The 26,929-nt window shown below is 36.8% G+C and overlaps 1 protein-coding gene across 4 annotated transcripts in view; it reads left to right on the top strand.

Annotated features, from left to right (window-relative positions):
- Positions 1–26,929, top strand: part of WDR11 (WD repeat domain 11) — a 48,016-nt gene that overhangs the window by 12,987 nt on the left and 8,100 nt on the right. The window contains exons 6-22 of one of the 4 annotated variants that reach the window (XM_062635311.1): positions 459–624; positions 1,250–1,364; positions 2,248–2,443; positions 4,313–4,413; positions 6,264–6,440; positions 7,913–7,997; positions 12,751–12,857; positions 15,006–15,081; positions 16,553–16,661; positions 16,982–17,106; positions 17,523–17,670; positions 18,911–19,017; positions 19,792–19,906; positions 21,597–21,768; positions 23,335–23,443; positions 24,100–24,162; positions 25,514–25,579. In XM_062635311.1, coding sequence (XP_062491295.1) covers positions 459–624; positions 1,250–1,364; positions 2,248–2,443; positions 4,313–4,413; positions 6,264–6,440; positions 7,913–7,997; positions 12,751–12,857; positions 15,006–15,081; positions 16,553–16,661; positions 16,982–17,106; positions 17,523–17,670; positions 18,911–19,017; positions 19,792–19,906; positions 21,597–21,768; positions 23,335–23,443; positions 24,100–24,162; positions 25,514–25,579 — 2,037 coding nt within the window. Of the gene's footprint in view, positions 1–458; positions 625–1,249; positions 1,365–2,247; positions 2,444–4,309; positions 4,414–6,260; positions 6,441–7,912; positions 7,998–12,750; positions 12,858–15,005; positions 15,082–16,552; positions 16,662–16,981; positions 17,107–17,522; positions 17,671–18,910; positions 19,018–19,791; positions 19,907–21,596; positions 21,769–23,334; positions 23,444–24,099; positions 24,163–25,513; positions 25,580–26,929 lie in introns of all 4 variants that reach the window. The other 3 variants (XM_062635310.1, XM_062635307.1, XM_062635308.1) reach the window with 3 other exon arrangements.

The following is a 26,929-nucleotide window of genomic DNA, read 5'->3' as shown; positions in this document are numbered from 1 at the left end:
TGCTTTGCCTAGAAAGTTGAGCCAGATGATCCCTGAGGTCCCTTCCAACCTGCAGTTCTGTGATTCTGATAATATAGAAGTTGAAGTATGCAGTGTGTTTAAGGGTAATTTGCCATGAATATCAGTAAATGTCATGGCAGCTGGCACTCTTCATAATTGAATTGCTCTGTTTGAGATGTGCAGGAGTTTGAGATTGTTCCGTTTGAATCACATACTATTTTAAAACTTACTCTATAATCTTATTTAGACAAAAGTCTCTTGACAGTATCTTGTCTTTTGAAGGTCAGTGATGCTTTGCACTGCTGTAGCAATTACACACAAATATGCACTTGCCTACTGATCGAAATAGGGAATACTCCAAAAAATGTAGCTGCATGAAAATGTGTAGTTAATTTTATTTTGAACTTGAAGTATTTATTGACATGACTTGATTAAAGTTTATATCTGATGTTTTACAGTGCTGAATCTGTAACACTTAATGACTGTCTTCAGTTGTCGTATCTGCCTTCCAAAAGAAACTACATGCTGTTATTGTATCCCAGAGAAATTCTGATTCTTGACTTGGAGGTGAATCAGACAGTGGGTGTGATTGCAATTGAAAGAACAGGAGTGCCTTTCTTACAGGTATTGAAAATTTGGTTGGTTTCTGCCATTGTAAAAGTTTATTAAGATCATATGTAAGTTTGTGATTTATTTAGAAGTTAGCTGATAGGGGAAAAAACGTTCTTGAAACTGTTTAGTTTTCTGATGTCTGCAGCAAACCCACGTCGTTTTGTGGTGTTAAAAGTTACCAGTGTGGAAACAGAGCTGTGGAAAAAGGACTTTTCATTCTCTGGTGATTAAGGTTCTTACACACAAATACTAGTTCTCTGATCATCTGCCTTAGCTTAATTAGACAGTTATGTCTAGTCTGAGGTCTTATTGAAGCGTTTTTATTCTTTCGGAGTCATGAATTCTGATACTAAAAGGTGATAGCTAAAAAGAATATGTATGAGTACATCACTGTTTTAAGAAAACAAAACCCCAAACCAGCAAGCAATTCTAACAAAAGCTTTCAGTAAATTTCTCAAATTAGTTGACTTTCTTAGTCACAAGTATTATAGGTAAAGAAATTCCTTGAAGTGTTGCTTTAATGGTAACATTTTTAGTGACTTCCTAATACATCAAGAATTGTATGTTCATTTGCAAGTGTACTTTGCAAAGGATAAAACATTGATACCATGATATCATGTACTGTCTCTTTACCTAGGTAATTCCTTGTTTTCAGCGTGATGGACTATTTTGCCTACATGAAAATGGTTGTATAACTTTAAGAGTTCGCAGATCTAACTGCAGTATAACTGGAACTCCAAATGAAGAGCCAGGTAACTTTTGTGTCAAAAATGTCCAGAAATGAACTTTGAGGCATTCTATTTAATACTTTAACACCAGTGTTTGCCATCATGCCTCATACAGAATAGTGAATTACAGCCCTTCTAGTGTTCTTGACTTTTCTGACATTTAGTGCACAATATGCAATACTAATATCCTGAAAATAAATACTTTATTTATGAAGTGGCATAAGAGTCACATATACAAGAATGTTTTACATAAAAAATGGTTAGTATGTTCATTTTCACTTAAAGAAAAAGCATTTTTCAGGCAAACACAAGGCTTTAGAAGTCATTTTCTCTAATTGGAAGAATCGGTTATAGAACTGAGACATAAGCATATATTTAGATTAAATTATTAAACCTTTGTCTCTTCTGTGAAATCTTACTAAGAGTGACCTTTTAAATATAATGGAGGACACTGGAGAAAAGAAAGGAAAATACATTTCTGTAAATGTAAATATAATTTTGTTATAGTTTGTTTGGTTTATTTTGGTTTTAGTCTGTTTGGCAATTTCTGGTGAGCTACATTACTTACTTCCAGGTTTACCAGTAAATCAAATGATTTACTTTCCTTTGGATTGTGGAGAGTAGATGTGCTTTTTACCCAGATATCGAACAGTAATTTTTGCAAGATTTCTGTGGAATAAGGTATTTTAATTACAAAGTTACATTTTGGAGAACTTCTCAGGGCTGTGTTGTGTACAGCAAGATGAGCAGTACGTAGTTTTTGACTGTTTTTCCTGACTGTTGCACAGGGAGCATGTGGATTTCAACCAAATAGCTCAGTCATGCTGCTCATTTACCTCTGTTTTTTGATCATATCCTGTGTTTTCCACTCTAATTGTTTGTCCTCTGTGGGACATTGATGTTACAGATCCAGACCCAGTTCAGGAGCTGATTTATGATTTAAGAAGTCAGTGTGATGCAATCAGGGTAACAAAAACAGTTCGACCCTTCAGTATGGTGTGTTGCCCAGTGAATGAGAATTCTGCAGCTCTCATAGTCAGTGATGGCAGGGTAATGATCTGGGAATTAAAATCCAGTATTGCTGGCAGAAATGTGCGTAACAGGTAATGGGATTTATTTTTCTTATCAAACCTTCCATCTGTTACATTTGCAAGTGGCATGCAGTATTATTTAAATTCTAAAAGCAAGTGATTTCCTTGTGTAGCAACATGCACATAAATGAAAGGAAAAGAAGGAAAATGCATCATCCACATAGGTTAGATCCCTTGCTTTGGGACAGTGAAGGAACCATATTTACTTTTCTTTCTTTGGAAAATTATTCCATACTAAGTGGTTGGAGTAAGGGAAATGAAAGATAGAATGAACCTTCATTGTTTTGGGGAAACATTTGGCTTTCTTCAGGCTATATAATTTTCCTCAGGAATGGATCCCTCACTTTCCAGTCACATGAAAGGGCTTCAAAATGAGTGTAGGAAGGACTGCGTTTTTAGTAAGGGAAAGGTGTTCTGCTAGATTTGTGTGAATTTGACACAGAGCAACATGAGGCTGCACAACAGGTGGCTGGAATATGATGGTACAAACAATGTTTTTATATACAAAGCCTTTAGAATTTTAGATTTTGAGCAGTCTCAAAAAATGCTATATGAAATGCTATGGTTCTTTTGAGCTTTCAGTGTATTAAGGTCATTTTGCTGCAATAAACCTTTAAAGTACTGTAGAATAAAACAACTTATTACCATAAAAGAAATACAGAATTCTTAGCACACTTTTAAATGTCAGTAGTACCAGATTTTCAACATGGATTCTTTTGTTGCTCATAAGTGCTTAAATGTTTTTATTCTTGGTGTTCTCAAAAATGCTGTCAGATGAATTCTGTGTGATGCACATCCAAGAGAGCTGTTCAGGATCCATATGTTGCTGGGTTTTACTTATTGTATTCATAGACTCATTTCTAAAACATTGATCTTTGTCATAATTATATAACCAGGAAAAATGTGCTAATAATAATAATAGTAGAAGAACCACTGAGCCTAGAGGATTCTGGATATGGTTGCACTGTACTGAAAAGTAAAGCATGTTTCTGGCTGGCATGGAGTCTTTAATGGATTTTGAAGATGTCTTCCTCCATTAGCTGTTTACCCTGCTGGATGTGATGGTCTTAATTAAAATTTGAACTCAGTCTGTTTAAGTGATATTTTTAAAGGCTTTGGATGTGCCTTAAACTGCATTTTTATGTACAGCCATGTGCAGTCAGTAGTCTTTGGTCTTTGCATATGGCATACACCTGCCATCAGCTCAGCAGGATATGATTGCTAAGGCTGCAAAAGGCACTTTGAGCCTCTTCTAGATGGAGGTTGCGCTGGGACCTAGTGACAGTCATTGGGGAAAAATATAACACAAAAACCTGAATGCATAGATAGAAGACTAAACATAGTTACTGAAGTTTCTGCTGTAGCTTTGTATATGCAGAAGCAATTGTGTTTCAGATGTTTAGGTGAAAGGCTTTGCTTCATTTATGGGTTTTGTCATCTGGCCCTTATCTAAGAAATTTATCTAGGTTAACAAAAAACATTCCTCAAGTTTGGGAATTTGTTCTTAAATGTCAAAATATTTCATGGTCGGTGCTTAGCTATATTCATTGACATAGCTCTACATATTAATACACAATGTATTTTAAAGCCTCCATTCAATGCTTGCTTCAGAAGTGATACATCTGTGTGTTTTTCTGTTCCTTAAAAATATCTCTGTAAGGAAGATGAAAGTTGTTTTGAGTTTTATACATTTTTCTGTGCATTATGTCCTGGTAGAGTTGTTCGTGGAAGTTGGTGGTGGGAATAATCTCAGAATATTCTGCAAGTAAGAAGTGGTAGAAATACTGAAAGAACAGCCTGGGGTTAAAACAAAATTGAGGAACTAAGTCAACAGGTGATCCAGTCTGTATTAGGAACATGTTTTCATTTCTTTTACAGCAGTTCAAGTGCATCACCTTTGTATTCCCCAGTCTCGTTCTGTGGGATTCCTGTAGGAGCATTCCAAAATAAACTTCCAGACCTCTCATTAGACAGCATGATTGGTAAGAATTTCTTTCACTAATATTATTGTTACTCATTTCTAGGATTTTTAATTCATTGTACATCTTAGCATACTGTCCTGGGTTCAGCAGTAGCAGTCATTTTTTCTCTTTCTTAGTAGCTGGTGCAGTGCTGTGTTTTTGACTTTCAGCTTGGGAACAGTGCTGATAACACCGATGTTTTTAGTTGTTGCTCAGTAATGTTTACTCTGACCAAGGGCTTCCTGAGTCTCATGCTCTGCCAGGGAGGAGGGGAAGCCGGGAGGAACAGGGACAGGACACCTGACCCAAACTAGCCAAAGAGGTATTCCATACCACAGCACGTCATGCGCAGGATGTTAAAGTGGGGGCAGTTACCCAGAAGGGCGAGATTGCTGCCGGGGTTGGGCTGGGTATCGGTCGGCGGGTGGTGAGCGATTGTATTCTCTTCCCTTGTTATTTCCCTTATCATTATTATCATTGGTGGTAGTGGTAGTGATTTGTGTTATACCTTAGTTACTGGGCTGTTCTTATCTCCGCCTGTGGGAGTTACATTCTTTTGATTCTCCTCCCCATCCCTCCGGGAGCTGGGGAGGAAGGGGGGTAAGTGAGCGAGCAGCTGTGTGGTTCTGGGTTGCTGGCTCAAACCACAACACTTAAGAACTATATATGTTAGAATTATTTCATGTGCTATCTAAATAGTAATTCAGAAAGAAAGTAATTCCTGATCTCTAAGAAAATAATCAAATGAAGATTTTTGAGCATTTTATATTAAAGACCAATGTTCAAAGTACATGTTCTCTGAGGGGGAAGAAATGTAATTTAAAATGGAATTTGGCCAAAACTCCTTCATTTTTTGGAAGTAATCTTAAATGGATGAAGACAATTTATTTGATGGGTCTCATCTTTGTGAAATCTAGATAGCCGCCAGCACTCCAATAACGGATGGTTGTGTTGTAAACCTGATTTTTAGTGGGAAAGTAAAATTGTGCTTGCGGTTACAAATGTGCAGATTTGGAAATGCTCTTGGTAAGAGTTGTCCGTATTATCTAGTGCAGGCAGCATACCACTGGGGGAGGTTCTTTTGCACTTTATCTCATAAGTTTAAAGATGACATTTTTTTCTTATGTGCATTTCCTGAATTCGTTGACATAGCAGCTATTGTTATTTTGGTATTATATCACTCAGAGTGGTACAACTGACTGCAGAAGGTATACAGCAGTGGGATTACATCATTTTCATGTCCATATTAGAATCATAGAATAGTTAGGGTTGGAAAAGACCTTAAGATCATCTAGTTCTAACCCCCGTGCCATGGGCAGGAACACCTCACACTAAACCATGTCACCCAAGACTGTCCAGCCTGGCCTTGAACATCCCCAGGGATGGAGCCTTCTCAGCTTCCCTGGGCAACCCGTTCCAGTGCCTCACCACCCTTACAGTAAAGAACTTCTTCCGTATATCCAATCTGAACTTCCTCTGTTTAATTAATTAATAATTTAATTAACTAATATTATTATATCTGAGAAAACTCCCTATATTCCTAGTCATAGATTGCACTCAGTTTTTACTGTTTGGAGTTATATCTCCCTACATCTTTGAATTGGTCTAATAATTTTCAAGTGTTTGCAACTAACTTCCTTCTTAGTGTTAGGAAAGAAAGTATTGGAAAAATCAGCAGTGCAAGCTTCCAAAAAGTTTGATTATACAGAGCTCACCAGGTAGGAATGTATCTTTAAATAAACACTGTTACACTGCTGGTTTGTATGGTAGGTTATTTGTAAGATTTGTTTTATAAACTCCTGTGTCTGATAACTTCCCATACCATCTCCGATGAAAATTTAATACTAACAGGAGCTTTAATTTTTAAGCAGGGCAAAGCACAATTGCTGGAGAAGAACAGTTAAAGAGTCCTTTTCTGCAAGAAGTGCACCTCAAATTTCTGCTTACTGGACTTCTGTCAGGACTGCCTCTGCCTCCCTTTGCTATCCGCATGTGCCCACCTCTTACGACAAAAAACATCAAACAGTATGAGCCAATCCTTGCTGTTGGTAAGCACCTTGAGTAGGTTATTTGTTGCTCTGAAAAAAGATACTCTGTATTAAATACAAATATAGTTACTAATACATAAAAAATTAATATCTAGGTTTTGATCCTGTGTAACTAATGATAGATAGTGACCATTGTATTTGTTCATATCCATGATAGTTTTCAGATTCTTTTTTTCCTGCCTTGGGTTTAAGTAATGCTACCTGAAAAATTGCAATATGTTTGCAAGTTTGTGTTTATCCTTTCATTTATTATGATCTTGGTCTGTTGATACACTTGGCTTTTTGCACCCTGCTGTCACCTTAATCTAAACATCAAGAAATACACAGTTCTACAGCACTGCATTCATAGAATAAATGAATTTAACAGAGACTGTATTTTTGTTCTGATATATGTACCTAAAAGTACACTTAAAGCACTTAATTTTTCTTGAATTAATCTATTCTGCCTTACTACAAATTTGGTTAAACTTACCTAGATATTAGAATACTTGCTTGTAAGCACCTCATTAAATAGGGAGAACTCTGAGATCTAAGATATTTTGGGGGCTGTCTAAGTAGAGACTCTGCCTGTTGCAAGTCAGACTTGGGAGATTCTCATTATTCTTAAGGTTGCATGTACTATAGGGTCTTCATAGATTTTTTGGTGGGATAAAGGGGGGTATTGCAGAGGTGAATGTTATGCAGGAGCTTACAAAGAGGATCTCCCTTCAGTAATGAAAACATTATAATAATTCATATATTTGTGTGCAGTTCTTGTAATACTTCCATTATTACAGAGCTTGGAACTACCATCAGTAGTGCTTTAAAATGTAGGCAAGCTATCATTACATGATATTACTAAAATGTAACTTTTGATTTTACATAAGCTGTAGCTCTTAAAAAAGACGAAATGATTAGGAAACTAATAGGTAGGTATAAAATACATTTACAGCAAAGTCTGCAGCATTCTAGACTTAAAGTACCTTAATGGCTCTTTAGGTATCCATTATTGTATTAATAAGGCTGATCTGAGTATAAAGAAAAAAGAGAACAAGGCTTCCCAGTGTCTAACAGATAATTGTAACTTCAGTGTTTCAGAAGGTTTTTGATCTAATTGAAGCTAATAGCTACTAAGTTATTGATTTATAATTTGAAAGAGGTCATTATTTCAGGGATGATACAGCAGAATTGCTTTAATGATTTGGTAACTAACATCTACCCATGATTCTCCACTGGGATTACAGTGAGATAATAGTTAATACTCTTCCTTAAGTCATTTATGTACCTCGAGTAATCAAAAGAAAAAGAAACATTCTTTTCTCCTGCTACTGGGTATGTTGTGAAAATGCAAGAAGAATGAAAAGATTTTGTAGAAGTTCTAAAAATAAATTCAGGGAAATGTCTTGATCCAAGAAATAAATGCAGGAAAATGTCTTGTTCACTGAAGTATGGAAGGGAAGAATAAAATGGGTGTGTATATATATTTTTAATAGGTACAAGTAATGGGTCTGTCCTGGTGTTTCATCTTACCAGTGGACTGTTACACAAAGAGTTAAGCATCCACTCCTGTGAAGTCAAGTAAGACCTTAATTTTAATTCCTACTATAATCCTCCTGGGATCAAACGGTAAAACATGTAACTAATGCTGTACCAGCAATGTGGGTGGGTGTCTTACTTCATTGCTAATGATGATCAAGAAAATTGAGTATTCAATAGTCTACCCTAACAGTATTTTTGCTATGTGTAAGAAGTTAATCAGAGTGAATATTGCCTTGAATTAAATATTGGAATTATATGGATGCCTGCCGGTGTAGAATGCATACCAACTAATTCCAGTTTCTTTAGTGCATTGTAGTACAAAGAAGCCTTTTTAGGACAAGAAACTGTAATAAAGTGTCTTTATTTATATAACTGTTGTGACTCAGAGAATTCTGGTTTGCACACCAAGGTTTATTTCCTTTGCCTCTTTGGGGCTGAAGTTGCTGTTGAGGCAGTTTTAGTCCTAACTGCAGTAAAAAGAATTTTAGCTTTAAAAGATTTTAAAGACCGAATAAAGGACTCAGTATTTATCCAGCCTAAGGAGGTACAGAGTAAGTTGTTAAGTTCCTGGACTGTGTACACAATGGCATAATTCTTTGGATAACTAGTGGCAAACATACTCAAGATGGTGCTTGCTAGATACATATTTCTGGACAATTTAAGCATTGAAAATAAGGTATTTATTTTTAATAGTAATATTAGTAAAAATTCCTATCAAAGTTGTGGCATGAGGCCTTCATCAGATTAGGATCTTTATTATCCTGTTCATTCTGTCAGAAGTTAAGACAAGTAGAGGTGACTGAGGATAGATAACACTAAGAGTTCATTATAGAAACCTGCTTTGAAGCTAGCGCAGAAATCATGTAAGTATATTTATCTTTGTGGTACAATTAGTCGGCACTGTAAGAATAGAATTCCCCTTTCTGTTCAAAACCATATGAGTTTTCTGGTTTCATACCATTAACTGCTTAAAGGATTCTTCTCATTTTATCTTCTATTATGCAGAACAAGAGCACACACCTTTAAGGTGGTTATAAAATGCAAAATGAAAACCACTACTAACATTTCACAGATTAAAATAAAAGCAATTTAAGATGGGGAGACAGGAGGAAATACACTTTTGAAGAAATATTTCTTTAGCTTTTATTTAGGCTTTGTATATTATTGGAGGTATTGTCAATTTGGGCTTTTCAGCTTGTAAGGGATTTGCAACACTTGAGAAACTTCAAGAATCCATTGTCTTTCTAGCAGCTGTCCTTGCACAAGTGGTATTTGTAGAACAAAGTTAAAATGACTGTGAATGTTATTTAGCCGTAAGCGCTTATCTGGGTGAGTGTTTAATCATTGGTTTAATTTCCTTAGTCCCGCTCTAAATGGTCTGAGTGACTTTCCACATCATTTTTACAAGTTTAAGGGAATGCTTTAAGCAGTGCAGAATAAAGCACAGGGATTTGTTTTTTTTTTTTTTAAGTGGAACAGTTTTTTCTTTCAGTGGGAATTCTTGCTTTACCTCTCAAATGCAGACAGATTGGTTAATGCCTCTGTTTCAATTTTGTCTGAAAATACACTGTCAGGGAACACCATTATTTTAGTATGTAATTGGGAATACCCTGAAATTGTAACTCAAGGCCAGCAGAATTTTCAGTGCTCTATAGTTTGAGAATGTGACAAAACTAAGGTCTTTGGAACAGCAACTGTCCTTTACGTATCAAGTGTGCTAAAATAATGGCCATTGAGTTGTCTAGGTACTAGCAATTGTGACATTTTTTGGTGATTAAAGTGCTCTTCTGTAGAAGCTACATATTCAGTGAAAGTGAACTGGAAGCTGCATTGCAGGTACTCTATTTGCATGTCTTTAATTGCCTCATTGTATTTGCTTATTCTGAGAGATAACTGTGGGGCAGTGCTTCTCATTCTTTTTCACTGAAACTCAGCAAGTTCAAGGTTGCAACAGCTTTAATTCTTGAAATTAAAATCTCACTGACTGCAAGGAGAATGTGTATGGCCTGCAGGCAAAACTTGAAAATCACTGCATTACACCCAAATTTTAGCACTTTCAGCTGGTTTAGCAGTTTTGTTTAAGCTGACTCCCCTTTGGAAAGCTGCTTTGCAAACATTCATCACCTCTTCACGAAGCTTTCCTCACATAAAGAAAGATGAATGAAAACTATTTGCCACTTCTGTCATACAGTGTTCCTGAGCTGGATTTATTTCTGTGCATTAGTAAATACATGTTAACTGGCAAGTATAAGCAGCGTTGCAATGAAATCCCATGTATTCAGAATTGAATTCTCAAGTTGCCATTACAGGCTGTACATTGATCTTAGAAGTAGCATATTCAGCACTTAATTGTAATTTCTTTCTTAACCATCCTCTTCTTAAAAAGGAAAAACTTGTTCCATTGCTGATGTTCACTTTTGGCATGTAGAACATACAAATACTTGAGAAAGTAGAAAGAAAATTCTTTTTTAAATACTAAAATTTGAGGCTGAGTGTATTTTCTGATAATATGATTGAGATTTTAATACAGTTTGCTTTTAGATAAGGTTTTATTTCCACTCCTCCCTTTCCCTTTTTCTTAGAAATCTTATAACTGTTTTGATTAGCAGCTGACTCGATACAGAGTCGCAACAATCCATGCCCAACTAGAAGAGTAATTTGTGTTTTTATCTGCTTCAGTACACTCAGCACAATTTGTTTGCATTGGAATCATTAATCAAACCTGAATCTTACCCTTGAAATAGCTGAGACAAGTTGAGAGTAAAGAATCCCTGAATTCGAGCAACCTGGTCTAGAGGAGGTTGTCGCTAGAACTAGATGATCCTGAAGGTCCCTTCCAACCCAAACCATTCTAGGATTCTGTGAGAATTTCAGGTTTTGAAAGAGTGGCTGCAGTCTGAGGAATAATTTACAGCTGAATGTAACCTTTAATTCTAGCAGACAAAGATGTCTTTTATGAGGAAATTTTGCAAATTGAGATAATTCAATAGAGAAGACATTACTTGTTTCCTTCATTAAAACTTGAACCACTATCTTCAGATTCTTCATTTACATGCATGACAATAAAAAAAACCGTACTGTTTCAGGTGCCAGCAGTTAGCTAAGCTAAGGTTTCCTTTTAATTATGAGTATCTTGTGTTTCTGTAGATTTTTATTGGTATTGACAGACTGCCTGGTAGCAGCACAGAAAAAGGACTTGTCCTGTTCAATCTGAGCTGATGAAAGAAGTATAGAAAATGCCTCAAGTCTTGGAACGAGAATCGTGACTGCTGCTGGCAATAACAATGCATTAGGAGTATTCTGTGCTTTTTCCAAAAAAACACGGTAGAATAATAGATAAAAATTAGGTGTCAGAACTGATATTTCTTCCATTCCAGAAAGCTCCTTGTATTTAAGACCCTTTGGAGGCTTGCAGTCACACATTACTGCAGTTGTAGATTTCTGTTCAGTTATTCCTATAATGTTTCAATGCATAATTGAATACTTCTCATTTTGATTGAAATTATTCACTAACTTGAAATATTCAGGAATTCAATTGAACTTTCATAGGTCCTCGTTGGAAAAAGGACTGGGTCCTAAATTTTTAACTTTACTTGAGGACTTAGGGGAATAATGGGAATAAAGGTTCCCATTTTCTTAAAACTTGAACTAAAAAAAAGGTAAATATGGCTGTAACAAATATGTGCAAAATATTATGGGAGTGCTTTTTGCTTTCACATGTATAAGTTGCATTTAGGGAACTTAATACGACATGAGTTGGATTTACTGACAGTAACTCGTTCATACTGTTATTTATCTTTCTCATATTTCACATATGTTCGTGCAAGAGAGACCATGACTCTTTCAATTGATGTAACAGAAGACTTGTCCTGGAAGTAGTTAAGTAATCTATGTTTGAAGGATTGGAGAAAAACCTAAACCCATTTATCCATTAAAATGAACTTTTTTGGGGGCCCACATTAGAACAATCTCAATTTTTGTTTAAATCACTTCCTTGATGTATTTCGCAGATAAACCATTCAGCCATTTTTGCTGGCACAAAGTGTGTGTGGGCAATAGGGATGGAGGACTATCTGCTTTTGGAACAGTACCACCTAGTGCTGCTTCCCATTCTTTTGTGGCCTGTGGTATATTTTAAGAATTCAATTAGAATCCATATGTGCTGACAGTATGTTGTAACTTTACATCCTTGCCAGGCTTCAAGGTAATTTGGTTTTTGTCTGCCTTGGCATCATCTAAACCAACAAAAAATATTACCATGTTTTCAGTTCTCTTCTGAAAGCCTGTCAGATCTGTTCGGCGCTTCTCTTTTTTGCTAATCGGTTGTTTTTCCTCTCTCTGAACTGAAAGAATCAAGTCTACGCACACTGCTATGCATATGAATGTTTTTCTGTGTGCTGGCAAATTCAAGTTACTTGATAGTTCTCATTTGGTAAACCACTGATTTAATCAGAGCAGTGATTTTAATCTACTCTGGTGCTGAGCGTCTGTGAGGGAGTTTTGCAGAAGTTTCCAGTGTTTTTCTCACTGAAATTTTTCTTCCAACCAAACAAGTGTAGTCTGAAAAGAAAGATCTTTAATTTAATTTCCTAACTTCATATTTACATCATAGTTGCAAATGTGCAGCTTCTTTTTATGCTTAAATATAGTGTTCCATATACTGTAAAAAAATTACTTCTGTGCTGTTTTCAAATTGAAGAATATGTATGAAAAAAACCTACTGTACTTCAGCTATTTGCTAGGCCATCTGAATATTTTGGCTCATATGCTCCATGTACTCTTTTGATGACAGGGGAATTGAGTGGATAAGCTTGACTGGGTTTATTTCCTTCGCCACCTCAACACCTAACAATCTGGGGCTAGTAAGGAATGAGTTGCAGCTCGTGGACCTACCAACAGGTTAGTACTTCCTGAGAAATCTGTACAAGAAGCTGACAGATTTGCTGGGGAGTGACAAACATAGGTTCTTGCTGCCTTTTTTTTCCCATCTGTTGTCATGACAAAATAATAAAGAGGAGTTTTAACTTGTTCTGCTCCTCTGTCTTTGTGAAGCCACGTAATAAGTTCCATCTGGTTCTCTACGACAAGCGTGAAACAACACCTTTGCAAAAATGCCTGTGGCTTGGATTATTAAAACAATAAATACGTGTCTGCAGGAGGTTTAGAAGCATTCACACAGTATAGTGGTGTGTTGTGTTCACAAAACGCATGTCTTTTCAAATGTGTTTTGTCACAGTCTCAACCCATTGTTTCATGTGTGTCTGAAATGGTGTTGAACTATTTATTGTGGTTTATATCAGCAATAGATAATTAACTTTAATGAGTAGCATAAAGTGGTTTTTTTTTTAATTGGGTTTGTTTAAGCTTATGTTAGGCCAGGCATATGGCCAGAATTTGAGTGTGTGCATTAATGTAAAAAGGCTATTTTAGTAATAACATAATTTTAGAAGATTTGGAAGGGTTAAAAGATAAATAACTTTGATAGCAAACTTAACAGATGACGGGTGTTTTTTCAGCTATTCTGGCCTTAAAATGAATGACAGATATATTTATGATTGAACTCAAGAGCACAATACTGGGAGGTATAATTTGGGAGATTAGACAGCCCAAAATAGGAAGCATTGAATGATTTTAAATTATTTCTGAATGTGAAAACCTGGAGCGATTTAATTTCTAATGAAGTGCCTGAATCTTGTAACACTTGGGCTAACTCTAAATTGCTTTATATACCATAAAGTGAATTTTTAATTTTTTTTAAGCTTATAAAAAAAAGACCCAGTTTCTTCACTTCCAGGGTGCTGCACAAGGAGACTGTTCTTCTAACGTGACAGTACTGATGCTTTTTTCTGTATAATGTCTTTTGTTCATTTGTTTAAAATCAAAACTAAAAAAGATCTGTACTTTGTAAAATCGATCTCATGTAAAATGGGATTTTGATATTTCCCTCAGCTTGTAAATCAGTATTCAAACATTTATAAATGGCAAAAGGTTCCATAGTTCCTTAGGCAACAAGTTTCAAGTAAATGTGAATATATGAGATCTTATGCATATGCTTTAAAGCATATGCTTTGCTTTGCTTAGAAAATGTTACATTTCCTCTTTCAAAGCTTACCAGAAAGGCATAACTACTTAACTCTTTGATTGTTGGTTCTTCCATCACTATTTAGCCCAACTTTCTATTTGAGGGCTAGGAAAACTGTGCTGACTTGTATTTACTTCATAAACATGTTGACAAAATTCTCATTTATTTTTCTGAATTAAGATAAGGAAGACAATTCCTAAAATTATTCATCATTAATGAAGAAAATAGAACTGGGAGGTTTCCTGTAGCCTGGCCTCTGACATGAGAGCCCTAACCAGCATCACTGATAACTAGATGTATTCACAGGATTGGTGTAAGATAAGTCATTTAGCTATGAGCAGCCACAAGAGTGGCTAAAGTTTGAAAACTCGATGTTTTGTTGAAAGTTAGGGTGATTGAAACTTGCACAGGAGATGGTGTGATACTCTTCTGTAGGTTAGTTATTTTAATGATATGTATATGATCTTTAATTCTGCAACCCGTTGTACGGGTGGGTGAAAATTCTGTTGGGGATAAGATTATAATGTTCTTTTAGCTGGAAAGAGAGAATGGTTCTGCTAAATGTAGAATGAGTACTTCACCATGGAATGCTTTCAGACATAGTTTATGGCGGAGTTCATTTCTCTTACAGAACTTGAAATCTACACATGAATTTCCACCTTGGGGATTTGGGAGTGGATCCCGTTGGCTTTGACTGCAAAATTATATCTCTATATAGTTATGTAATGCTGATGATGCATCGCTTTCAGTGCTCTGGAAGTGAGTGAGGTTGTAAGTTAGAGTTTATGTGATATTTAGTCCTTTGAAATGCAGTAAAAGTTCGACAATGACAAGAGTAATATACAGCAGGTTACTTGGAGATATTCTCATTTAGTTTGTAAGCTATTTCTATTTACAAACGGAATAGTTAATAAACTAGTTTAGTTACTCTTTCTGTTTTCTCCCATGTTATTTTTGCATTCCAGGCAGGAGCATTGCATTTCGTGGGGAGCGAGGTAATGATGAGCCAGCTATTGAAATGATAAAGGTGTCTCATTTGAAGTAAGTACATTAGCCTTGTGAAGTTTATAGATTTTACTTTACTGCATGAAGATCCTCACGACTTAATAGACATAATAGAAATTCCAGGAAAAAAAACACTCCAGAGAGCAGAGAAAAATGTTCAAAGCATAAAGAGAAAAAGACTTCAGAATATTAGTTCAAAGGGCAAAAGCTGTAATGTTTGTGTGATTGACTTTCTCACTTCAGGATCCAAACACACTGCAAGATCAGTCATTAATATTTTAGGGTTTTTAAGAATTGGGTTCACTGAACAGACCTTTTGTTAATATTAGGAAGAGTAAAAGTGCTGAACAGTTTTTGTCAGTTATGAGTGTTATGACTTAATTCTCTTTTCTCTAACTTAAGGCATACTTAAAACTAGAAGATTGGCATTAAAGGTGGGATGATTTTTGCTGTATTCATCAGTTTTTCTAACTACGTATTTCACACAGTTATTAGAAACTGTCTACTGGAAAACCAGATGTGAGGCACTGCTCTTTGAGGAGTCAGCTGATAAATGACCACATTGTTTGCATCAAGTCCTGCTCATGTTTGAGATAAGGCCTGTGACAAGAGACGCTGGTCTTTATTGTATCAAAAGTAATAACAGTAGTACTCTGAGATTGCTTTCCTGTGTAAATGAAATTAAAAGTGTCGATTTTAATATGGTGCTGTCTCTGAATTTCAAAAGTGAGTGCTTTCTTCTTTACAGTGGAGAAAAAAATAATGTTCTCTAAGCTTGTATAGGAATATTTTTGGTAGTATGTATGTGAACCAGAACTGGAGGAGTTCAACCATAAAATGGTCTTATTAATGCATTAAAAATTAAGATCTGCTGTGGGCATAGTTGAAGAGACTAGACTGCTAACTGAGAACAAGAAAGGATAGTTCATTTCAGTGGAGACTAATGCAGTTATGAAGGGTACATATAGCTGCAGAGCCTCTGTATTCTCAAGTTAAACGTGAAAAGTGGTAGGTTGAAAGTGGTGTACTCATCTACCTCCACAGATGAAAGGTCTGAAGACATAACTGTCAAGTGGTTTAGTGCAAGAGGATTTTATGTTCATTTATCACTGGATTGGAGAAATGGCATGTGTCTGGATCAGATTAAAAATCTGTCCAACCTACAGCCTTAGTATGTCCTTTTGATACCTTGTGCAGTCATCAACTTGGCTGACTATGGCTAAATTAGAGGAGCTGCTGCTTTCTCTGAATGAATTCTCTGGTCTCCTTTACAGTAACTGAGCAGCACCACATGACAGAAATTTCTGATTCTTCTAGCTTTGAAAGAAGACTCATCTTCAGACACTCTTTGCACCTCAGCAACACAATGAAATTACAGCCAAATTACTCTGTTTCCTTAGTTTTAGAGGGTTTCTGCAGTGGTGCTATGAACAACACGTATGAAGTGAAATGCTCAAATTAATATGGAATTGTTAATATTGATGTAATAAATTCTTACCTGTTTTAGGCAGTATCTAGCTGTGGTATTTAAAGACAAACCACTGGAGATCTGGGATGTCAGAACATGCACTCTGCTCAGAGAAATGTCTAAAAACTTCCCCATAGCGACTGCTTTGGTAAGGAATAAAATCTGCTACCTACTGTACGTTGAATGTAGTATGTTGAGATAGTATCAAAACCTCTGAACAACTTTGCATCAAAATGTTATTGTATCTGTAGCATACAGATAAGTGCTTTCATCCTTCCGTTTTCATCTGTCATCAAATAAGAGGGAATTAAAAAACAGGTACTGGTGGAAAAATCAATTGTGCTCCTTTGGGTGATGGAGGGAGGGATTATAGAAAGACAGTCTTCATTGAAATCATTAAAATTAACAGAAAAATCCCCAGTAAATTCGGGGAGTAAACATTTGTCTTTGCCATTCTTTTTTTCACAGGAGTGGTCACCTTCTCACAACTTAAAAAGCCTGAGGAAGAAGCAGTTAGCAGCCCGTGAGGCCATGGCCCGGCAGACGGTTGCATCAGATACTGAAGTTAGCAGCGTAGAATCTTCTGTGATCAGGTATTTTTCATTTTAATATGATATTCTGCATCTGTTGTTTTTCCACCATGTGCCGTTGTTCTACAGAACAAAGTATTTTGGAACTGATTCTCAAGTGCATAACACAGAGCAACTTAATGGGCCTCCTTTTAGCTTTTAGATGTGGTTCTTTGATGTATTGCTGGATGAGAGAAATAGAGTACCTGTTTTTCAGGTGCAGCAGTCCAGAAGTCACCTGATGCTTGAAGTAAAACCATGAGAAGTTGCCCATGAAAGTTTCCACAAGTGTATAAATGAGTTAGCTGTTGCTCCTGGATAAATTGTTTTAAGGATACGTTCATTTTTGTGCTGCCTCTATGCATTAGTTATGGAATATTTGCTTTGCAATTCTGATTTCAAGAAGGAAATACTTGTGTCTCATGGTGTTCTCTTTAAAGCTTATTACAGGAAGCCGAAAGTAAATCAGAGCTGAGCCAGAACATTTCTGCCAGAGAGCACTTTGTATTTACAGGTGCTGATTGGCAGGTTTATCATCTCACAGTAGAAGGAAACGCAGTAAAAGACAGTGCACGAATTCCTCCTGATGTGAGTTCAAATTTCCTGTATTGTTGATGCTTTGATTTCTTTTTCTCATCTGTTATTGCCAGAAAAAAAAATCAGGAATATGCCTTGTAGTGACAAGTGGGCATTAATGCAGTGGTTTAAAATATGTAATTAAAATTCCAACTTCAAAAGCCATACCAATTCTAGTTTTACAATCTTAACTTTTCTATTGAAAATACTGTTGAAATCAATGAATTGATTGATTGAGCACCTCCGGTATGAAGACAGGCTGAGAAAGTTGGGGCTGTTCAGCCTGGAGAAGAGAAGGCTGCGTGGAGACCTCATAGCAGCCTTCCAGTATCTGAAGGAGGCCTATAAGGATGCTGGGGAGGGACTCTTCATTAGGGACTGTAGTGATAGGACAAGGGGTAACGGGTTAAAACTTAAACAGGGGAAGTTTAGATTGGATATAAGGAAGAAGTTCTTTACTGTGAGGGTGGTGAGGCACTGGAATGGGTTGCCCAGGGAAGTTGTGAATGCTCCATCCCTGGCAGAGTTCAAGGCCAGGTTGGACAGAGCCTTGAGTGACATGATTTAGTGTAAGGTGTCCCTGCCCATGGCAGGGGGGTTGGAACTGGATGATCTTAAGGTCCTTTCCAACCCTAACTATTCTGTGATTCTATTCTATGATTCTATGCATTTTTTTTTTAGAATTCAGAATCTTTATAGGCCCTGACTGGCTTTCTGAATAAATTACCCAACCTATTTTTAAGAATTTTAATAAAGCATATACAAAAGCTTGAATTACAAAGAGGATGCTATTGAAGCATGACTGTGTTCTGTTAATGGGTTTTATCTTGCATCGTAAGGACTTGAGTGGGCTGGAGCATTCTTTTCTGAATTTTAAATTGGCTTTTCTTTTCTTAGTTATTCTGAAGAATAGTCTTTCTTTCAGTTGTTTCTGAAGGCTTTGATAAATGGAATTTACAAATAGGAATTCTTTCTGTTTTCTTTTTTACTCTATGCTAGTATTGTGATAAATGAGGTCTGCCATTTTGATCTTTCCTTGCGACAAGAGATAAAGAATTGATTTCCATTGCTTTAAATCCAGAATTTCTTACAAGGAAATGTCTTCTGAAGCAAATATGACTGACATGATAAATGCTTATATTTGATAGAATTTGGCCTTTCATGTCATAAAATATTTAAAAAAAGAAATGTTTGTTCCTATGTTTGGCTCCATTAATCATGAGATGTTGTTCTGCTTCTTAAATATTTTCAGGGAAGTATGGGTAGCATTACATGTATTGCCTGGAAAGGAGATACCCTGGTTCTTGGAGATGTTGATGGAAACTTAAACTTCTGGGATTTAAAAGCTAGAGTATCCAGGTATGAATGCAAATTAAGTCTGGCAAACATGAAATAATGCGGCTTAGAATGTTTCTCCCCACCTTCATTTTTGACTTCACTGTAGGAGGTCATCTGTAGTGTTTGAAGGGAAAAATGCAAGTATTCTGAAATACAGGTTCAGAAAATGCCTACTGTGATACAGTTCTCTGCACTTCAGCTTTTGTGTTTTCAATTGGAGTAGCTTTTTATCAGCGTTTTTAAAGTAGCTGGATGATATTTTCTGGCCTACAAGGATGCTGGAGAGGAACTCTTCAGTAGGGACTGTAGTGATAGGACAAGGGGTAATGGGTTAAAACTTAAACAGGGGAAGTTTAGATTGAATATAAGGAAGAAGTTGTTTACTGTGAAGGCGGTGAGGCACTGGAATGGGTTGCCCAGGGAAGTTGTGTTCAAGTTCAGGTTGGACAGAGCCTTGGGTGCCATGGTTTAGTGTGAGGTGTCCCTGCCCGTGGCAGGGGGGTTGGAACTGGATGATCTTAAGGTCCTTTCCAACCCTAACTATTCCATGATCCTATGTTAAATCTGCAATGGCTTCTGATAAAACATTGAGTATTATAACATTTATTTAAAGCATTTAACTTTGTAGTTTTTATAATTTGGATAGCCATTTATGTGTGTGCATAGATAGATTGATTTTTCTCCTTCTCAATCTGTACAATATCAGGATCTGTAACATTCATAGGAAGGATTTAACTACCCACAAGATTAGGTACAGGATGATTGATACTAATTTTTGTGCTTTGCGTTTCTTAGGGGGATTCCTACACACCGAAGCTGGGTGAAAAAGATCCGGTTTGCCCCAGGCAAAGGAAATCAAAAACTGCTTGCAATGTACAACGATGGAGCAGAAATTTGGGATTCAAAAGAGGTGAGTGTCTCTTCTTTTGGTATGGGCTTCTCTGCAAAGTGTGCATACTACTGAAAATCAGAGCAAGTCAGTGGTTAAGTTTTAGTTAGTCCTGATTTCTTGCTGACAGTTGTGTGGTAAATTTGTATGGCTTTTAGTTCCTATAAAGCATATTTAATCTGTCATCAGTGAAAAGTTCCTTTCACACATAAAGCCAACAGTGTCTCCGAGATACTTTTTGTCATTCTTCTGTAATGTTTTGGAGTTACATGTTGAAAATTTAAGGGGAATCCTCAGTATTAGAATTCAATTTATGGACAAGAATATTTTTACTCCAGGTTTCTTAATTTCTCTGCGTAGTCAAGAGTATGGATTTGTCATTGCATGGATTTAATTTGGTAGGGAATACCAGGAAGCAGCTTGTTCATTAACATTGACCAGCTTCTTCCTCAGGAATTCTGAAATAATGATCACATACCTTCTGTATTTGCTTCATGGGTCTTTCGAGGGATTATCCTACCATGGGGCAGGAAAGGTAATTGTACTGGTTTAACTTAGTCCCCCCGAGTAAATTCGGGACATGAGGGTATGAAATGGGAATTGTTTTTTTTCTGTTCACTTTGCAGTGAACACTAGCTCCAAACTTACTTTGACGCTTAATTTGAACAATGTGAAACTCTCTCTGATGATCAGAATTGGAGAGCATATACAACCAACACCTGTGAATTATGTAGGCACAATAGAATGTTATCCCATGAAACACATTTAAATAGTTTTGATAGCATTGGATACTCTTCCTGTAGCTGTTCCCTCTCTTTTTCTGGGACAAGGAAAAGAGTTTCCTACATGAAAGCATTTAAAATTAATTCATATTTTCAGCCAAAAATCTTTCAGAATATCTATAGAAATATTTTACTATTTTCCATGTAATCCTCTCCTGAGAACTTCATCTTTGCCTACGACCAGTTACCAATATTTCCACATTTTTCTCTAATTCTGTCACAACTGAGAGTAATCATGCTCTAGTGCTGTTGGACTTTTAATCTCTCTTAACTCCATGCTTTGCCCTAGAGTAAGTGAAACAAAACAGCCGCAGAGTGCAGCAGAGGCTTCATAAGTATTTCCTTATAATAACAATTATAATGTTTGGTGATGCTACCGAAGGGTTACAAAATGTCTAACTACTGACCTGTGGTTAAAAGTGCAGTTTGGAACATTTTGCATCTCTGGTTTGTGGACAATAAATCATCCTATTCCCATAATGTTATGTTAATAGTACGTCAAAATGTATTTCTGGACAAGCTCATTATTTATATGTTTGTGAAGAGCATGATTTAATTAATGAGACACTCACTTTTGCCTTGATGCGTGTTGATCAGGGACTGCAATGGAAAAGTTTAAACCAGTTTACCATGGAAGTGTTACGTCAGACAAAACACGAGTGATACAAAAACCACAAAAGGCAGCTGTACAGCTGTGCTCAAAAGGATCTTTTCTCAGCTATCAGTTGGGAAGCATTGTTTCAGGGCAACCATATGCCCTACTCCAAGGTTTCTGAATTTCCCTGCTCTTCAGAAAAGATCAGCATTAAAATGATTTATGACTAACTTCACCTTTTACTGCAAATTCTGTGGTGTGCCTTATGGGCGTGTGGCAGAGTCTTACACTGTGTGATGGAAAGCCTACTAAAAATGAAAAATGACTTTTCAAGGTGCAAATGGTGAGCAGTTTAAGGAGTGGAAGGAACGTCAATTTCCGAATCTTGGATGTGGACTGGTGCACTTCAGACAAAGTGGTCTTGGCATCAGATGACGGGTGCATTCGGGTTTTAGACTTGTCCATGAAAGCGTCATGTTTTAGAATGGATGAACAGGACTTAATAGGTATGTTGATTTCTTCCTGGCTGTTGACTGCTAGATACTTCACTTTGAAAGTGAACCATAAAAGTGTTCAGCATTTCTATTAGAACAGAGAATTGTCCCATCCAGAGGATTAGGTGTCCCCATAGTAGGTTTTTCATAGATGCAGATAAATTTTTTCAGGCTTAGGTCATATAGGTGTGGGTTTTGTGCATGTTTAAGCTCCTGAATAAACTATACTTTTGAGTATCTTAATTGCAATAAAGATAACAAAATAAGAGGCTTTTTGTACAAATTTCTAGCAAGTTGACCTAAAAATCCTGGATACATCAATTGAGTATCAGTACCTACATTGCTTAAATTCATCACATGAGTTTGAAAGATTTCTTAACGTGTGAAAATGTCCTTTTGAATATTCACAGAGATCAAAAGCAGTTTGTAGACTGATCTGTTACTTTTCAAAGTAGATTTTCCCACTGAACTCTAAAATAGCCATATTGGTGCTGTTTGACTTTTTTGGCTGTATCTTTAAGAAGGGAATTTAAATATTGAACTAGCTAAGCTACATTTTTTTATTACTGATGTTCCAAATAACTGCCTTTATTTTGGTCTTTTTTTGGTCAATCCTGCCTTCACTCATACAATTTCCCTAACATAAAGACATATGTAATAAAGACATGTGTAATAAAATTACAGTGTGGGGGGCTCTGGTGTGGGACGTTTGAGGAAACACATAGTTTATCACAGCTATTTTTACTATCAAATAAATTCTGTAATATTAAGCTATAAAAATTAATGTTCTAAATCCAAGCACACTGAAATTGGGATATGCCAGGGTTTAAGGCTGCCTGTGATTTAGCTGTCCTTCTGCCTCTATACCGTGGTAACCTTTTAATTACAAAGTCACAGTGAAAAGATTCCTTTATCATTCAGTGCACATGAAGTACAGGGAATTGCTGAATATTTAATAATGTAGCTGGTTGATACTTATTTTTTTACTTAGTGGGTAATGTTTACTGTGTTTATCATCCAAACCTTGTACTGAATAGACTTACTGCCTTAAAGTTGTATGATTAGCATATAACTATATAGCACAGTTAGTGCCATGATTTTAATGTTATTTCTTTACTAATATAGACATGTATTAAACTACACACTATTCTTATCAGATAGGGGGTATTTATCCTTGTATAATGCTGTAGAAACTACAATTGTAAACTAAAACTAGAACATGCATTGTGGTAGATTTTGGTATAGCTGTACTTACTCTCCAGCATGTCCTTGTAGTAGCAGTAATCACTGTATACAGCTCTACTTAAATGTATTCCAGGAATCTGGCTAACCTTAGTATGGAATGTCCTGAAACTCTCATTTGAGCATGGTTGATAACCCTCTACCTTCAATGAAATGTTTTTGCTTGTGTGTAAAGATAATCTTTTATGTCTAGTAAGCCATGCTGTGTATATGAAAAGACAGTGATTTATGAGTTTCTTCTGGTGCTTGAAAACAAGGTGGTACATTTTATGGTTACTGAACACAGTGCTATTGCACATTAGCTGCTCAACAATGAATCTTTCCCCTTTATTTCAGAACCTGCTTGGTGCCCCTATCTGCTTGTTCCAAGGGCTTCATTAGCTTTAAAAGCATTCTTGTTGCATCAGCCGTGGAATGAGAAATATTCTCTAGATATTATAAACACGTAAGAAGAAATATGTATCTATATGTAAAATGTTACTGTTGTTTCTAAGCCTACATCTTTTGCTGGTCTTTCTGCGCAAGTAACTGTTTTAGACATATAAGTTTCCTCACTCTTTGAGACAGTCAAGAAAATAATAGCTTCAGTATTTATTACTAAAAATGATTAAGGAGCTTTAAGGTGAAGTATTTTATTTATTCTGACTTTCAGTAGAACTTGGCTATTGAAAATTGCTCTCTAAGGTGCTGGCAGGATTTTTGCGTAGGCCTGGCTTTACTTTTAGGGAGCTGTGCTTCACATCATAGTTGGAGCACCTTTTTGTATCCTTTATTGTGTTTGTATACCATTGGTAGTTGCATATCAATGGGTTTGGCATTGGCATTTTCATAAAATTCAAGGTTCATGAAGAGAAGTGGTGAATGAAAGATTGGTGGCACTGACTGAAGTTGAGAGAAAGCAAACCAAGTTTTCACTGCTATTTTGGAACCAGACAAAGAATCTTGAATGAATGGCTTACCCTAAGAATATGAAAGATTATTTCTATATATGTGCTTGTCTTTTTCTACTACCAGTAACACTTTTTAATTTCAGATAATTCTGTCATTTTTGGTAATATAGGAAACCTGTTTACTTCTTTTCTTTTTTTCTTTTTTATCCAGGGATTATCCAGAGAATGAAAATATTAAAAACCTCCTTCAAGAGCAGTTGAATTCGTTGTCCAAGTAAGAATTTTCCTTATTAATATTTGAGTAAGCTAGGGAATTCAGGGAAGGCAAAACCCCTGAATTTGTGGCAGTTAACAGCTTAATGTAGAAAGAATACTTTTTGCGTCTCTAAAGATAAGCTTGAGTAATGACAGCTTTTATCTTAAACACACTTAAGTTTTATGTAGTTTTTCAAGGTGGTACTTTATTCATTTTATTGAGGATATTATTTTTTTATTTCTTTTTTTCTAATTAAAAATACACCATAATACAATCTGAACAATATATTTTTTTTAAATAAGCAAACTCTCTCAAAATGGTTTGTTCAGTACTGACTCAGTGCTTAAAATGCATTGTTCTGAATATATGTAAAGCGTGATGGAAATCAATATTGAATTTTTAACATGGTTTTACTATAGTAGTGTCTGACAAGAACAGTTTCAAAGGCACTGATTAGGGTTAGTATATAGTTTGTAACTGACCACTGAGCATTCATAATTCTTTGGCAGTAATTCTCAGTGATGTTTGGTTCTTTGATGTTGGTCCAGACTTCATTGGACACTGGTGCTTATATACCCCAAGGTTTGCTACGATATTTAAGCTCTGAGGAAGAAAAGGCAAACGATTGTAAAAATCCTTTATTGGAGATATACTTCCAAGGTAATATTTTTGCAAATTATTCTGCTTACACGGAAAAAAGATTTTGATATTCCATTTAAACTATGAAAAGTTTGGGTTGAATGTGGCTTTCAGCAACCTGCTCTAGTGGAAGGTGTCCCTGCCCATGGCAGGGGGTTGGAACTGGGTGAGCTTTAAGGTCCCTTCCAACCCAAACCATTCTGTGATTCTATGATATTTAAAGAAAATAAACAGAAGGTTTTCCGTTTTCCTTGTGTTCTTTTATTTAGTAAGATACAAAAGATAACTTTTTTATTCAACCTGAAACATGTAGAAAACCTGAATTCATGTACATGGATATCATGGACTGTGGCACTGCAGAGTTGCAAAATTACTTGTAATTGAATTAATTGTGTAATTTGTAGAATCACTGCAGAGTAATTTATTGCTTTGTGTACACCCTTGTGGTCACTCCCTTTATTACATGAATAATGGGTTCCTGATGGACTCACTGTTTGTATTTAAACTGAGTGACATGTCTCTTGAGGTCAGTTTCAGATTATGCATACTTCCTTGTATTGTTTTGATAGACACATTTTTTCATTTCAGAAAAGAAATTGTGTATTTTTGGGTTTGATTTTTTTGGTGATAACATCCTACATCCTATTTCTGTTCAAAACCAACCAATAACCAAAACTTGCACAGCATTTTACAGGTTGTTCATGCCCTTCTCTTTATCTCTTTTTTGCAGTGACATAAAGAAACTTTTGCTTGATCCAGACTTTACTCTCTTGCAAAGATGCCTCCTAGTTGCCAGGTAGTAAAGATTCAGATAACTACATCAAATGTTTCCTAATAAGTCTTGATCCTATTAATGTATGTAAATGTGTTGATGTGTAAGTACTCAACTAACTCTCTTTTAACTCAGTCTAATTCCTAAACCATTTATCCCTGTATTAAGAGTGTTTTTAGGGCTGAAAATGGCAATGTTACCTCACTGAAGCAGTTTTGGTTTACTTGCTGCATGCAGAGAACTTCCTTGTGTCTCGGCAGTACTTGCACAAATGCGGTTCTCCTGCCTACATTGCATTTAGTTTTACAATGAAAATCAGCAAGGTGCTTGATGACAGCCAGCATGGTTTCACTAAGGGGAAATCCTGCCTCACCAATTTGGTGGCCTTCTATGATGGGGCTACAGAACTGATGGACAGGGTTAGAGCAGTTGATGTCATCTACCTGGACTTGTGTAAAGCGTTCAACACTGTCCCACACAACATCCTTGTCTCTAAATTGGAGAGACATCAATTTGATGGATGGACCACTCGGTGGATAAAGAACTGGCTGGATGGCCGCACACAGATTGTTGTGGTCAATGGCTCAGTGTCCGGCTGGAGACCAGTAACGAGTGGTGTCCCTCAGGGATCGGTGTTGGGACCGGTCTTGTTTAACATCTTCGTTGCTGCCATGGACAGTGGGATTGAGTGCGCCCTCAGCAAGTTTGCCGATGACACCAAGCTGTGTGGTTGGGTTGATGCCCTGGAGGGAAGGAATGCCATCCAGAGGGACCGTGACACATTTGTGAGGTGGGCTGATGCCAACCTCATGAAGTTTAACCATGCCAAGTACAAGGTCCTACACCTGGGTGGGAGCAATCCCAGGCACAGCTACAGGTTGGGCAGAGAAGAGATTCAGAGCAGCCCAAGGAGAAGGACTTGGGGGTGTTGGCTGATGAGAAAATGAACATGAGCCAGCTTCAGTGTGTGCTCGCAGCCCAGAAAGCAACCGTATCCTGGGCTGCATCAAAAGGAGCGTGACCAGCAGGTCGAAGGAGGTGATCCTGCCCCTCTACTCTGCTCTCGGGAGACCTCACCTGGAGCATTGTGTGCAGTTCTGGTGTCCTCAACATAAAAAGGACATGGAACTGTTGGAACAAGTCCAGAGGAGGCCACGAGGATGCTCAGGGGACTGGAGCACCTCCCGTATGAAGACAGGCTGAGGAAGTTGGGGCTGTTCAGCCTGGAGAAGAGAAGGCTGCGTGGAGACCTCAGAGCAGCCTTCCAGTATCTGAAGGGGGCCTATAGGGATGCTGGGGAGGGACTCTTCATTAGGGACTGTAGTGACAGGACAAGGGGTAATGGGTTAAAACTGAAACAGGGGAAGTTTAGAT

Source organism: Pezoporus occidentalis, unplaced genomic scaffold (genome assembly GCF_034315485.1).
Source record: "Pezoporus occidentalis ecotype Australia unplaced genomic scaffold, CSIRO_AGI_Poc_V1 ctg45, whole genome shotgun sequence".
NCBI classification, from domain to species: domain Eukaryota; kingdom Metazoa; phylum Chordata; class Aves; order Psittaciformes; family Psittacidae; genus Pezoporus; species Pezoporus occidentalis.
The sequence above is the reverse complement of the archived record's forward strand: the minus strand, read 5'-3'. Positions and strand labels throughout refer to the sequence as shown.